This window comes from Pleurodeles waltl, chromosome 2_2 (assembly GCF_031143425.1).
Source record: "Pleurodeles waltl isolate 20211129_DDA chromosome 2_2, aPleWal1.hap1.20221129, whole genome shotgun sequence".
Taxonomy (NCBI): Eukaryota; Metazoa; Chordata; class Amphibia; order Caudata; family Salamandridae; genus Pleurodeles; species Pleurodeles waltl.
In genome coordinates, this window is record NC_090439.1 from 870,472,620 (window position 1) to 870,488,881 (window position 16,262).

Consider the following 16,262-nt stretch of genomic DNA (forward strand, 5'->3'; position numbering starts at 1 on the left):
CCCAGCCACTTATATTCTGTCTTACTTTATTCACCTCCGCCAAGGCCTAAATCAGGCCCTTAGAGCCTGATTTAGGTTTTGCGGAGGAGAATACTCCATTACAAATGTGACGGACATCCTGTCCGCTGTATTACGATCCCATGATATCCCATGGAGATTTTAATAAGACGGACGGGATATCCGCCACGTTTGTGACAGAGTATTCCCTCCACCAAGACCTAAATCAGGCTCACAGGGCCTGATTGATGTATTGGCAGACAGGTTACTCTGCACACAGTGCTGGGAATCCCGTCCGCCTAAATCTAAATCCCATGATGTCTTTTAGGATTTAGATTTTGGAAGACAGGATATCTGTCACCATTGTGACAGAGTAACCCGTCTGCCGATATCTAAATAAGGCTCTTAGCCTTTAAAACTGCAAGCATGCTCCGCCGCTCGCGCACACGCATTACTCTTTAACAGATCGTTCCGCGTGGGCCTGCTTTATTATTCATGCGCCTTTCCAATGCAACACATCTTCCTGCAACAAATTGGGTTATCAAATAATTGCTCTCATAAATCTTGCAGGCCCCGGGTGAGTGGAGGCCGTTCAGTCACTCAGATCTTGGTTTCTGCTGCTGCTGTTTTTTCAGTTGTACATATTTACCTGCGGCTGGCACAACATGCTCCCCCAGCACCACAGGTGCCGCCGGCTATTAACGCGCCAATTTTAGACTGTCCTCGAGGGGAGTGCTGCGGCCTTTTCGGGTGAACATTTCAAATTATTCCACTTACTGTGATAGGCGCCTGAAATGGCCGGCACTAGGCGGTTGCTTCGAAAGCACACTGCAAAGGTCTGCCAAGAGCAGAGGAGGCCACAGATATATTTCATATATCGCAATACATGGCGGCAGAACAGCAAATAATTTCAAAATCATGTTTTTCTTTGTTTTGTGAGGCTGGACGGGAGGAATGAGAACACAGCCATCATTAAGCACCAGGCTCGAAAGCCACAAGAGTATATGTAAGTACTGGTACTGAATGACAAAATGGAACGTAATTTACAGGGAGCTTCCACAAATATCAAAATTGCATATTATAATTTAAAGGTAAACAGACCGACCACGCAAAAAGTGATATGTTGTACCTTATGTTGACCTGTTTCATAAGATTTTATTTGATTTTCAAAGTTACTTTATTTCCTCATTCGCTTTTAATGTGTAAGTTCAATATTTACAAGCCCTGTTGTATTGATGACATCACAATCGCAGCCTTGTCTATTTTTGCAGTTATTCGCTCACTGCAAGCAACTAATTAACACTGCAAGGAGATGGGAGGGGTCTAAACTTGTGATGTCACCTACAAAAGCAGGCCCACATAAGATCATAACAGTTTAGACACTGAAAGACTTAAACCAGTCAAGAAAACTTAAACGTGCATCTTATCAAAAGTTCAAAATAAAGTGAAACTTATGAAAGCTGGTCACCATAACGTACTGCGCAAAATTCAATTCATGCAGAAATAATAAGGGACCCAGAATGGAGGAAGAGAAGTCCTAAGATGGCAAAAAAGCTGTGCAATGTTTCACTTGTTCAACCTTTTCTGCCATGACCAGTGTTATGTTTTTACTGAAGTTGGCTATCTGAAAGTTTATTGAGGGTGCTCAAAGAAGTGCTTAAAATATGTAACTCACACATCTTACAAAACAGTACACAAAGTTACAACGTAGATAACACCTCCACCAACAATATTCAAGCACTACCCTCAAATCCCAAACCCCAAACCCCAGACCCCAGGCGTGAAGTGTTCCTGTTCTTCTACACTGACAGACATCATACCTTCCATTAAATTGGCTTTGCTGCACGGTAGGTCTGTCCCCGTCTCAGAGTCTCTGCTTTTTGTGGGGTCAAATCTATAACCAATGGCCATATGTAACTTCCCACCTCTAGACGCTGCAAAGTACCCCTTGCATTTTAGAAGAAGTCTGACCTGAATCCCTGGGACTCTGAGTCTCCACTCTTTCATGGCTACTGGTGCATCTCTTAGTTCACTTTTGTGAAAGAATGAGAAAAAAGCCTACAAAGATGCTTTCAACTTTAGCTAACTGAGTTTATGGTTGTTGAACATGGCACTTAACTTAATTAGCATTTGTTCTTGCCACTTCGACTAGTTTTTATCGAATACTAACACTACTGAGCCAATAGGTTGATGCTGTTATGACGTCTAGAGGAACTCTGGTGCACCACAAATAAAAAAGTCTGACGACCAGTGGTTTTCTGGAGAAGCCATTTTTGTGAAGCTAGGGAAAAACTTTGAAGTCTGGAGAATGCTCTACTGTTGTGACCTGCCCTTTAGCTGCAAGTGTATAACAGGAAATGACTCCTATCCATGACTCATGGATGAAAGCTCAGCTGGCTGAAGCTTCTGCTGAGGTTGTCTCAAGAAAATGAGACACACAGGAGCCCTAAGGTCCGTACAAAAGAGCTGACCAGGTCCAAAATAGAAATTTTAACTTTACAAGGAGGTAGATGATCTGCAGGAATTATTCCAGGACTATGAGGAGCCTCCACTGCCCTTCTATCCGTGAGTTTGTAGAAATTTGATTTACCCTTTTTCAACCCTGAGAGAAGGATTTAACCCTCGACATGAGGCCTTGGGGTCATGTTTCGCTTGTCGCACGGATTCTGGAACAATTTGGATCATTTTCTACCCTAACTGAAGATATTATGGCTTAAAGACAAAATGAAACCCACAATCTAAATCAAAGGTTACGTACTACAGCTGAGAACCAGTAAGCCCAGGGTGTGCCCTTGGTATTGGAGGTGATCCTGTTCTAGAAAATGAGGTCTCAGACAGCCACTCAAGAGAAACAAGCTCCTAAAGTCTGACCCATTTCCAAAACCAGTAGTGCCTTGCTTGAACTTTGACATTTATAATCAGTTGGAGGAGTAACTGGTCTTCTGTTGCATTGTTGGCAGTACCATTTTTTCACTGGTCAACGGAACAATGGTGGCATTGATAGGTGGACGCTTGAGCTTTGAATTTAAAACAATACTTTTAGGCATCCTTAAACCATAATTTTTGTGTGGTTGGCAATACTAGTTTGATTCTCAAAGGTGGGTTCTTGAAAACTGTTTTGTGCCTTGTGAGGTTTTTGAAGGTTTTAAGCATAATTCAGTGAGAGAGCCGGAAACCAAGTAGTGATGAAAAGTTATTTATTTGCTTGCTGTAGGTTACGATCTAGTCCTTATTTTAGGTTTAACATGTAAGAGGCCCGCAGGAGCAACCTGAAAATCGATCAGTTTCGTCTTACTGCCAGCCATATGACAATGACAGCATACAAATATGCAACATTCCACAGTACAGATCTATGACATAATAACTTTATATGCCACAATGATAGTGTAAGAAAGACATCTGAACAGGACACAGCACAGATAAGCATTCAAACATCACAGCTTTACTCCTTCAAAACAGCTTTATAAACAGAATAACAGATAGGGCAGACACAACTCTGGGGCTTCAATGAAACTAGGACAAATGCAAACTTAGTCCAGTTGGCACATTGCCATTTTTTGTCTGACACCTTTGTTTTATTCACTGGTACTGTAATGAAAATGTCACTTACCCAGTGTACATCTGTTCGTGGCATCAGTCGCAGTAGATTCGCATGTTCTGCAATAGCTCGCCATCTGGTGTTGGGCCGGAGTGTTACAAGTTGTTTTTCTTCGAAGAAGTCTTTCGAGTCACGGGACCGAGTGACTCCTCCTTTTGTCTCCATTGCGCATGGGCGTCGACTCCATCTTCGATTGTTTTTCCCCGCAGAGGGTGAGGTAGGAGTTGAATTGTAGTAATAGTGCCCATGCAATGGAGTGACTAAGTATGCACCTATTTAAGGTTGAGATGATACATATATAAATAATTGAAGGTAACTTCCAAACTGCTACAGGCTCCCGGGGAGGCGGGTGGGCACATGCGAATCTACTGCGACTGATGCCACGAACAGATGTACACTGGGTAAGTGACATTTTCAGTTCGATGGCATCTGTCGCTGTAGATACGCATGTTCTGCAATAGACTAGTAAGCAGTTATTTCCCCAAAAGCGGTGGATCAGCCTGTAGGAGTGGAAGTAGTCTGAAATAATGTCCTTAATACAGCTTGACCTACTGTGGCTTGTTGTGCGGATAACACGTCTACACAGTAGTGCTTGGTGAATGTGTGAGGCGTAGACCATGTGGCTGCCTTACATATTTCTTGCATTGGGATGTTTCCTAGAAAGGCCATGGTAGCACCTTTCTTTCTGGTTGAGTGTGCCCTTGGTGTAATGGGCAGCTGTCGTTTAGCTTTAAGGTAGCAGATTTGGATGCATTTAACTATCCATCTGGCTATACCTTGTTTTGAAATTGGGTTTCCTGCGTGAGGTTTTTGAAATGCAATAAAGAGTTGTTTAGTCTTTCTGACGTTTTTTGTTCTGTCAATGTAATACATTAATGCTCTTTTGACATCTAATGTATGTAGTGCCCTTTCAGCTACGGTATCTGGCTGTGGAAAGAACACTGGAAGTTCCACTGTTTGATTTAGATGGAACGGTGAAATAACCTTTGGCAAAAATTTAGGATTGGTCCTTAGGACGACTTTATTTTTGTGTAGTTGTATAAAAGGTTCCTGTATAGTAAACGCCTGAATCTCGCTTACTCTTCTCAGGGAAGTAATGGCGATGAGAAATGCCACCTTCCAGGTTAGGAACTGTATGTCGCAGGAGTGCATGGGTTCAAAAGGTGGACCCATAAGTCTAGTTAGGACAACATTTAGGTTCCATGAAGGAACAGGTGGTGTTCTTGGTGGTATAATTCTCCTAAGGCCCTCCATGAATGCTTTAATGACTGGTATTTTATATAGGGAAGTTGAATAGGTAGTTTGCAGGTATGCAGATATTGCTGCAAGGTGTATTTTAATGGAAGAGAAAGCCAGGTTAGATTTTTGTAAGTGAAGCAAGTAACCCACTACATGTTCTGGAGTTGTGTGTAATGGTTGTATTTGATTAATATGGCAGTAGCAAACAAACCTCTTCCATTTACTTGCATAGCAGTGCCTGGTGGATGGCCTTCTTGCTTGTTTTATGACTTCCATACATTCTTGGGTAAGTTGTAAGTGCCCGAATTCTAGGATTTCAGGAGCCAGATTGCTAGATTCAGCGATGCTGGATCTGGGTGTCTGATCTTTTGGTTGTGCTGTGTCAACAGATCTGGCCTGTTGGGCAATTTGATGCAGGGTACCACTGATAGGTCTAGCAGCGTTGTGTACCAGGGTTGCCTTGCCCAAGTTGGTGCTATCAATATGAGTTTGAGTTTGCTTTGACTGAGTTTGTTTACCAGGTAAGGAAGGAGAGGGAGAGGAGGAAAAGCGTAAGCAAATATCCCTGACCAGTTCATCCATAGGGCATTGCCTTGGGATTGTTTGTGTGGGTACCTGGATGCGAAGTTTTGGCATTTTGCGTTCTCCCTTGTCGCAAACAAGTCTATCTGAGGTGTTCCCCAGAGTTTGAAATAAGTGTTCAGAATTTGGGGGTGAATTTCCCATTCGTGGACCTGTTGGTGATCTCGAGAGAGATTGTCTGCGAGTTGATTTTGTATCCCTGGTATAAACTGTGCAATTAGGCGAATTTGGTTGTGAATTGCCCAATGCCAAATTTTTTGTGCTAGCAGGCTTAACTGCGTGGAGTGCGTCCCTCCCTGCTTGTTTAGATAATACATTGTTGTCATGTTGTCTGTTTTGACGAGAATGTATTTGTGAACTATTATTGGTTGGAAAGCTTTTAGTGCTTGAAAAACTGCTAGCAGTTCTAGGTGATTGATATGCAGTTTTGTTTGATGTACGTTCCATTGTCCTTGTATGCTGTGTTGATTGAGGTGTGCTCCCCACCCTGTCATGGAAGCATCTGTTGTTATTACGTATTGTGGCACTGGGTCTTGGAAAGGCCGCCCCTTGTTTAAATTTATGTTGTTCCACCATAGAAGCGAGAGGTAAGTTTGGCGGTCTATTAACACCAGATCTAGAAGGTGACCCTGTGCTTGAGACCACTGTGATGCTAGGCATTGTTGTAAGGGCCTCATGTGCAGTCTTGCGTTTGGGACAATGGCTATGCATGATGACATCATGCCTAGGAGTTGTAATACCATCTTTGCCTGTATCTTTTGTGTTGGATACATGCGTTGTATGATGGTGTTGAAATTTTGAATTCTTTGTGGACTTGGAGTGGCTACTCCCTTTGATGTGTCTATTATGGCTCCCAGGTATTGTTGTACCTTGCGTGGCAGAATTTTGGATTTTGTGAAATTGACGGTGAACCCGAGTTTGAAGAGGGTTTGTATGATCTGATTTGTGTGATTTGAGCACTGTATGAACGAATGGGCCTTGATTAGCCAGTCGTCCAAATATGGGAACACATGTATTTGCTGCCTTCTTATGTGTGCAGCGACTACCGCTAGACATTTGGTAAAGACTCTTGGTGCGGTTGTTAATCCGAAAGGCAGTACCTTGAATTGGTAATGTATTCCTTTGAATACGAACCTTAGGTATTTCCTGTGAGATGGGTGTATTGGTATATGGAAATAAGCATCCTTGAGGTCTAAAGTTGCCATGTAGTCGTGTAGTTTTAGCAATGGCAATACTTCTTGTAGTGTGACCATGTGGAAGTGGTCTGATTTGATGAAAGTGTTCACTACTCTGAGGTCTAGGATTGGTCTCAGCGTTTTGTCCTTCTTTGGTATCAGAAAGTACAGTGAGTAAACTCCTGTGTTTATTTGTGTGTTTGGCACTAATTCGATTGCATTCTTTTGCAATAGTGCCTGCACTTCTATCTCTAGGAGATTGGAATGGTGTGTTGTTAAATTTTGTGCTTTTGGTGGTATGTTTGGAGGGAATTGTAGAAATTCTATGCAATAACCATGTTGGATAATTGCTAGAACCCAAGTGTCTGTAGTGATTTCCTCCCATGCTTTGTAATAATGACCTATTCTTCCCCCCACTGGTGTTGTGTGGAGGGGGTGAGTGACATGTGAGTCATTGTTTAGTAGTAGGGGTTTTGGGGCTTTGAAATCTCCCTCTATTTCTAGGGAATTGCCCTCCTCTATATTGTCCCCGAAAACCTCCTCTATACTGTCCCTGGTAAGTGGACGGTGTTGCTTGTGAGGTGCTGGCTTGTGTGCTTTGACCCCGAAACCCCCCTCGAAAGGGCGTTTTACGGAATGTGCTGTAATTCCCTCTGCTCTGCGGGGAGTAGAGTGCGCCCATGGCTTTGGCAGTGTCCGTATCTTTTTTGAGTTTCTCAATCGCTGTGTCCACTTCTGGACCGAACAGTTCTTTTTCATTAAAAGGCATATTGAGAACTGCTTGTTGAATCTCTGGTTTAAATCCAGACGTTCGGAGCCATGCATGCCGTCTGATAGTTACAGATGTATTAATTGTCCGTGCAGCTGTATCTGCAGCGTCCATGGAGGAACGTATCTGGTTGTTGGAGATGGTCTGTCCCTCCTCAACCACTTGTTTCGCCCTATTTTGGAAGTCCTTGGGCAGATGTTCAATGAGATGTTGCATCTCGTCCCAGTGGGCTCTGTCATAGCGCGCAAGTAGTGCCTGGGAGTTCGCGATGCGCCACTGGTTTGCAGCTTGTGCTGCGACTCTTTTACCAGCTGCATCGAACTTGCGGCTTTCTTTATCTGGGGGTGGTGCATCTCCAGATGTGTGAGAGTTGGCCCTTTTCCTAGCTGCTCCTACAACAACAGAGTCTGGTGGCAGCTGTGTAGTGATGAAAACCGGGTCCGTAGGAGGCGGCTTATACTTCTTTTCCACCCGTGGTGTGATTGCCCTACTTTTGACCGGCTCCTTAAATATGTCTTTTGCGTGCCGGAGCATACCAGGGAGCATAGGCAGGCTTTGGTAGGAGCTGTGGGTGGAGGAGAGTGTGTTGAACAAGAAATCATCCTCGACCTGTTCTGAGTGGAGGCTTACGTTATGAAATTGTGCTGCTCTAGCCACCACCTGAGAGTACGCGGTGCTGTCTTCTGGTGGAGATGGCTTTGTAGGGTAGGCCTCCGGGCTGTTATCTGACACTGGGGCGTCGTATAGGTCCCATGCGTCCTGATCTTGGTCACCCTGGCTCATGGTGGTGTGAGCTGGGGAGTGAGATGGAGTTTGTGCTGGTGAAACGTTAATCACGGGCGGAGGAGAGGGTGGTGGTGTAATTCTTTTAACCACTTTTGGTTGTGGTGCTTGTTCCGTCTGGAACTCCAACCTTCTCTTTCTCCTAATGGGGGGAAGGGTGCTTATTTTTCTGTCCCCTGCTGAATGAAGATACGCTTTTGCGTATGGTCCACATCAGTTGCTTGTAGCTCTTCCTCAAACCTATGCTTTTGCATTTGGGAGGTTAGCGAGTGCTCTTCTGTATAAGAGCCTGAAGCTGGGTCGCTTGCAGTTTGTTTCGGCGTCGAAACTTTGTCTGCGTGTTTTTTCGGCTCCGAGGTGACTTTTTTCCTTTTCGGGGCCGAAACCTCTCGGCGTCGATCTGTTTCGGTGCCGCTGTCTCGGCGTCGAGCCGTGTCCACACCGGTATCTCGGTGTCGAGGCTTGTCTCCAGCACTTTCTCGGTCCCGAGAAGGCTGCGTGCCGGTGTCTCGACCGGAGTCGGACGATCTCGGCACTGTTTTGGCCTTTTTCGGTGCCGACGGTCGGTCACCGAATTTATGGGTCGAGCCATGGCCTGGTGGCAGTGGCGTCCCCTGGGCCTTGTAAATGTTTCTCTGTGTGTTTTTCGACGTCTTACTCACGGTTTGTGTATCGTCGAATCCTTCGGAGTCTGAGTCTTGGATCGAGAAGGTACCTTCCTCCTCCTGTTCCTCGAACTCCCGTCGGGCTGTCGGTGCGGACGCCATTTGAAGTCTTCTGGCTCGACGGTCTCGGAGTGTTTTTCGGGACCGGAACGCACGACAGGCCTCGCAGGTGTCTTCGCTGTGCTCAGGTGACAGGCACAGGTTGCAGACCAAGTGTTGGTCTGTGTAGGGGTATTTATTGTGGCATTTGGGGCAGAAACGGAACGGGGTCCGTTCCATCGGCGTTCCTCAGCACGCGGTCGGGCCGACCAGGCCCCGACGGAGGATCGAAAAACTACCCCGAAGGGCACCGGAGCTCTTCGATCTTCGATGCGGTGTTGAATCTAAGTACGCCGATCCCGAACGCAACAATACCGACGAAAATCTTCCGAAATTAACTATTTTGTCCGTTCCGAAACTCGGAGCGACAGGAACACGTCCGAACCCGATGGCGGAAAAAAAACAATCGAAGATGGAGTCGACGCCCATGCGCAATGGAGACAAAAGGAGGAGTCACTCGGTCCCGTGACTCGAAAGACTTCTTCGAAGAAAAACAACTTGTAACACTCCGGCCCAACACCAGATGGCGAGCTATTGCAGAACATGCGTATCTACAGCGACAGATGCCATCGAACACAAAATTATGGCATGGGGATTTTGATCCAAAGTTTCTGAGCACAGCTGAGAACTTATAAACTTTTCCCTGAAGCAGGTGTCTCTGTCCAGTCACCTGCCAGCTACTAGTAGCTTGCAGACACCTGCAGAGTAGCTCACAGCCTTGAGCCCCTTTTTAGATACGCACAGGGTCAAGCTTTCCTTTTAAAGTTAAGGGAAGGCTTTGTTTATTTAACATTATTATCACCACACTGCAGATAACAGAACCTGATAATGAGCAGTGCTCAGTCAGATTTATGACCCGGGCAGGGACACAGAGGTGAAGAACTGAAGCACTGAGGTATTTAACTCTCAAATAAAGGTCCTTGTCAACTCAGAATTGGTGTGAGAACAAAATGATATTTCTGAATGCTTTTAAATGGAAGAAATTAAAATGAAAAGTTAATGTTTTCTGTTATAAATATGGCACCATTTCTACGGGCCACTGTGAGCAAGACACCTGCTGTTTCTGAAGGTGACACTTAGAAATTGGACAAAATATACATGATGAGATTTATAGAATCTATATAAACATAAAGTTAACTCCTTAGTTTCATGTTCTCCCTTTTCAAAGTGTCAAAGTTAGCCACTGCAGGCATTTTGCTCACAGTATCAGGTAGACATTGTGCCATATTTATAATTGAAAAATACAGCCATTAATTTAAGTGAGAGAAATATAAAGTCCTGAAAAATATTCCATACTATGAACATTTTTGCAGAACATTTTTCTGCACTTTAAATTTCATCCATTTAAAAATGGTTATATGTTTGTATTCTACATTTAACTGTGCCACATATTGTGAAATGTATGTTCTGTGCCACAAGCACATATGATACAGGCTCTCAGTCACCCATGCACATATATCTCATTCACATGCACACGTTCATGCATCCCCAAAGACCACGCTCTCACTAATACACATGGCGGCCCTGTCGTAGCATCCTAGTCAATGTATTTTGTTCAAGCCATAGTATCTGGCTCTATGGACATTAGGCTTAAAGTCAATGAAGCTGGGGGTGGAGGTGTCTTGTAACACTACACAAATGGCTCGGTCTTCAGTAGCTCACAATGATTTTCACTCATCAGTAGGTCTCACTACAGAGAAAGGTGTAGACCCCTGCCCTATAGAATAGCCCTGCAACCGACACTAAAGTTATTTGAAGCCAAGTGCATTCTTGGATATGTGCTAAAATCTGTTTGCAGTTGCATCTTGGCCACAGAAAGTGCTGTTACTTTTTTTCTTTTGTTTTGATCATTATTGTATCTCCCTTCTTCTTTTATAAGGCATAACTCTAACTGGATGTTGAGTTTTTATCCCTATTAGCTATCCTCATGGAATTATGTATATAGATGTGATTGCACATTTATGTAGGCATAAGTAATTGCCTATTGGGTAAAATGTTGACTGCTCAAGGCTTGAAGCAGGGGTATATTCTGGCACCACCTGCTATTTAGTCTGTATACCACAGACATCAGCACCATATTATGACCCCTGCTTCCACTCTAAACTCTGCTACTCAGTTGGTGCAGACTAGGTTAGGCCGACAGCACCTCTTTGATAAACAAGTTGTATAAAAAAGGAACCTAATTTAGGTGTTAATCTCTCAAAAACCATGGAAGGTGATCCTCTGAAAGTCAGGAAATGATAAAAAATTAAGTGAACAATGGCGGATAAGGTTATTAATTCCTGTACGAAATACAACCAGCTAGCAATAACTTCATGTTACTCATTTGATTGAGGCACCTACTGTGTGTAGCATGGTTAAAGATAAACTACTGAGCTCCTGGTTTGTCTCATTAAAACTGCATATCAATGTGAGTGGTTTAAGCACTATCCCAACAATGAAGGTCGGGAACAGGTAACTGATACCATTGATTTTTGTTTTTTATCGCGCTATACATCCTATGGAGCAGATACATAAGCACTGAATCCTTGAGGCCTAATTTACAAATGCAACTTACACTTTTTGAATAATGTACATTTTTATTAAGTGTGATACTTCTGGCTTGTCCCCAAAATCAGAATGTAACTTACTACTGAAAAAATAGTAGTAAGTCCAGTTCCACACATAGCGAACAACTAGTATTGCCATACCTTCCCATGAGAAATAATGAAGGTAAGGACTTAAAATAAAACCTCATAGGAAATAAAGATAAATTAAATTAAATGATTTGTAACTCTTAAACACTCAAATAATTGCAATGTAATGCAATTTTTTTTAATAAAAATAGCACACATTTGTATTTAATTATAAAATATTTTAATATACTTTTAATTTAAAAGTTACTGTAACAATAGTTTTTATTAAGATATAACTAAGTTAATTTTAATTAATTCTATACATCACTTTTAATAATTATTAATTCATGTTAGAGGTCGGGCAGAGATCTATGAGTGATATAGTATGAAGAAAAAGAAAAAAGTTTATTTAACTCAAAAATAAATATTACAATGCTTTTATGTTAAATATTTATGTAAATTCAATTTACACAAAATACTAGCAAAGCACAGCATTTTGCACTAATGTTTCTACACAACTTACCAGATACACCAGACATTCCCAGCTAACGATGTATTTCTGTACTTTTACTGCTGTGATATCTTGAGGGGCAGTGGGAGAGAAAGTCACCAAAAGATAGACTCCTGTGATTGCCAATGTGCCACCTAGAAAAACAAAACAAAATGTGTATGTTTGCTCTTTAAATATGGTCTGTTACTCTATCTTTAAAAGTCACTGTCCTGCTGTGTTCTGTTTGAAAAAGTCAAAGGTTATGGATCTGAACTGTGGTTGGAATTGAGATGAGTAAAGTGTGGTCTTGATAAAACATTTCTTGATAAATTCAGTGTGGAGTTACAATCCTAAACCTGTGGAACTTATTCTTTTGACCTCTGGGAACACCGACTGCATCAGTACTGGAAGCCAGGGATCCCCAATAAGACATTTCTACATTTTCGACCTCAAAATAATATACAAAGGTACAGAAACAAATTCACATCAAACAAAAACACAAATTGTAAAGTGTTTCATTTAATTTATAAAAAAATCAAACATTGAAATGTTAATTTTAATGAAAAGGTTGGAGGGCAGTTTTATTTTTAAAAGTTGAAGCAATATGATAACTTTTTACATATCACTTTGTCTTTTATGTTCCCAATGCAAACTCTCTTTTTGTTGCCGCGTACCAGTGCTGCTTTGAGGCCACAGTTTGCTGTACTTGAGCTGCTCCTACAAATCAAGACAAGGACACCAACCCAATTATTAGCTTCCAATTTCAAATTCATTTACATTACAGAACGTTTTAGAACGTTCAATTTTGCTTTATATATATATTTATTTATATATATATATATACAAAGCAGTCGCAGACCACCTGAGTAGGCATCATGGACACCAAGGGGTCCATGGCACTGCAGAAAAAAGTCTAAACGAAGATCATGAAAGGCAGGCTTTTTAGACAGTGCTTAATTATTTTTTAAAAAGCAGGAACCCAAAGTTTTTTTAATGAATCTTCAGGTGGCACTTTTGCAAGTATCAAGGCTGCCTTCTTGATTCATCCGCATGCCTCTTTCTTCTCCACCATACACTTCCAGTAACTTTATGTCACTCATTTACATTCTTTTTCATCTCCCATTGTAACTGTTTTCTTGTTTTTCTCATTATCCTCCTGGTCCCTTTTCTACCTTTTATCTCTAGGTTGGAGTCTGATGATAAAAAATAAGCCTCAAAATGAGTTTAGATATTATTGCCAAGCAGGCAGAAATACCATATTGAGTGCATTGTCAATAGAATACTCGTCGCCCTATCATGATCAGGTGCACTGGCTCAGTGCAGAACCAGGCGCCTGTTTTAATGAATCTCAGGGGTCTAGAGCTCATGCATTAACTCGAAGAAATTCCGAGATGTATGTATGAATTTGGACACAACAGGTGGAAACGATGAGCATTGACTACCTCTCTCTGTTTCTGACTTGCTCCATTTAAAGTACTTGGAGGTCACTCAAAAAACTTCTGAGACATCTGTATGAACTTTAGACACCTCAGACGCAAAAAAAGGAACTCATGCCGGTGCTTAGGCTGCACAGCTCAACATGATATGGCTCTTTCACAGCGCTTACTTACTAACACCACCGGCAAGCATTCACGGAAACACCACAAGAGAAGGCCCTCGGTACACCATGGCTTCTTTTGAGACCAACAACTTCAGTATTCGTTGGTTTTGCTCAAACAGCCCTATGCGGCAGTGAGTCACTTTATATAGTGTCCTGGCCTCAGACAATGGAGTTTAAATTTTACACTAGAATCAATACAGCCCAATAATCAAATCTAACTAAAGGTATTTACACAAATATACGTTTTATTCTACAAACACTATCTAATAATAATAGTATGTATAACAATGGGTTAGAACAGGACACCATACAAGAAATGTTACACTAATCTAAAAGTAACTTTCCAAGTACCACTACTGACCGCATGTACATGCCTGCGAGGGGGTAAATGTTGAGTCTGGGCCTGAAACAAACCAAGTGCACGGATTATTCTTCAGAGAATTCACATTCAGAAATGGACGGTCCGCACTGAGGCACGTGTAGCTCCAGTCACGTGTGTCCATTAGGGGTTGCCAAAGATAACCCTGGCTTGACCTTTGAATCCCCTGGCACAGCCCCTGCTCTCCCTGACCTGAGAGGCCCTGAAAGCAGCAGCGGAGCAGGGTGTTAGCAACACTGCCAGAGCTCGGGCGTCTTTATGTTCTCCTAGTCCTTTCCGTTGACCTTGAGCAGCATATAAGCAGATGTTACTGGGTTAAGTGTATGGGAAGAGGTCATCTCATTGATACGTTTAGGGGTCAAAGGTGAGAGTGGTCACTTCTTCAACTCTTAGTATTTTGCTGAAATGATGTCCAAGTTTCTGCAGAACACTAACCGGCCCTCTCTGTAGTTAAAAGTTGTGAGTAAACCCAGATATGGGCGTACATTCCATTAGACTAAGTTCCCATTGCCCTCAATCTCCACTAGGCAAAGTGGTAATTCAGGCTTTGCAGGTCAATGTCTGGAGCTACAGGGGAAAGCAGAAGGATCTGTGTTACTTCCTCTGTCCATCCGAACATGCCCAGTGAAGTAGAGGCTTCCTGGCAGAGTCCATATCCAGTGGTCATCTTGAAGTGCTTGTGGAAGAGAGCCGTGACCCTATGACAGATGCATTTCTTCCAGGTAGGAGGCGTGAGATTCATTTATATCCCCAGTCATTCAGAATGAATATACATATAGATTCAAAAGGCAGTGTTGTTTGCTCAAAATAGGAATTTGCAGGAATTAATTTAGCACACTCAAGCATCTTACAACTCTGAACCACACACTTCACATGCACATGTTTATTTATGACTGTAATCTTATGTCATGACGTAATCTAGACCTGATGCTACATCATTATAGTCTCTGATCTGGATCCAGATTCTGTGATATTACTGTCGGGCCAAAGGTCATGTGATATAATTCTCAATGATGCCACCTGAATGTTAAGTTGTGGTTTTGGAAACTGAAGCATCCTACCTCTTTTTACTCGCAGGATGTTGGTAAATACATAAAGATGCCTTGTAAAATACATAATAAATAGTGCATTCTTCAAAGAAAGGATAATTCATGTTTTCCCAAATTTTGGGCCAGTTTCACAAAACTCCAGACACACATGCGTAAGTAGAAAAGTGTACCTTTCAAAGTATGAATGCAGTTTCCAGAAGCATATGACCAGAGTCATAAACAGGATCAGCTAGTCAAGGGAGGGCCACGCTTTCAGTTCAAGTGCTGTGCAGTCCGTCCAATATGTGGACTGAAGTTGGGGCTAGGTGCCCACTGCTTTAGCATGCTTTTGCTTCAATGAGTCTTCTTCGTAGGGGAAGAGAGGCATTTCTGACTCTAGTAGGCCCTCCAACATCTTCCTTATACTTAGCATAACTTACACAACACTTTGTGAAGTTGACCAATCCGCAAAAATCAGCCTGATTCACAAACCCTTTTATTTGTTTATATTGAACACACATGCGCTCCTGAATCTTGGTGGTTTTTAAAGCACAATGGCAACCACGTAAGATGCCTCGTGAGCTGCTCCATTCTAGCTCGTAACAGAGATGGGAGAAAGATGGTACTAGATGACCTGGCATGTGGAGCTACCCATGTCGGGAGGATGGGAGTAAATCAGCAGATTGATCATGAAACAGAGGCTCAGTCCTGACGTTTGCAGCTTTTGTAGTTTCACGGGCCATATGCTGGGCAGTTGGAGGACCCGGCTGTGTCTCACATTGGAGTTTCATGGTAAGGAGAATGCCTCCTAAAAGTACGAGGCTGGTCTGGGACCGGACAGAGGGCACAGTGCCTCCACAGCATACAGCAGAAAAAGTCCACCTAAAGCAGACCGCAGCAGCATTGGGGCGAGGAGAATGAAGGCAAGTGTCAGCAAGAAACCTGAAGCTCATGCTCAAACCGCTGCAATAAAGAAGCCCCCTAACCAGGAAACTCAACAACAAGGACAGCAGGGCTCAGCCTTTCAGCCATAGCCTTCGATTGTGGTCTTTCTAGCCTTGGCTACAGCACTCAAGGATATTCGACTGGCCATGGAGCTGGCATGTGTTGCAGAGAAGGAGCCACGGTTGAGCCTACAGAATGCTGGAGCGGTCTCCTTGGGGGATGCCTCTTTGTTGCACTCCTTTGGTGGGGAAGCATACAGATTGCCAATTGAGGTGCCTCAAGATCTCTGGGGCCAAGA

At 42.9% G+C, this 16,262-nt stretch overlaps 1 protein-coding gene across 4 annotated transcripts in view; it reads right to left on the reverse strand.

Annotated features, from left to right (window-relative positions):
- NIPAL2 (NIPA like domain containing 2) overlaps nt 1-16,262 on the reverse strand; it is a 433,718-nt gene that overhangs the window by 120,884 nt on the left and 296,572 nt on the right. For all 4 annotated transcript variants that reach the window (XM_069220538.1, XM_069220535.1, XM_069220536.1 and 1 more), the window contains exon 5: nt 12,046-12,167. In XM_069220538.1, coding sequence (XP_069076639.1) covers nt 12,046-12,167 — 122 coding nt within the window. The remainder of the gene's footprint in view (nt 1-12,045; nt 12,168-16,262) is intronic.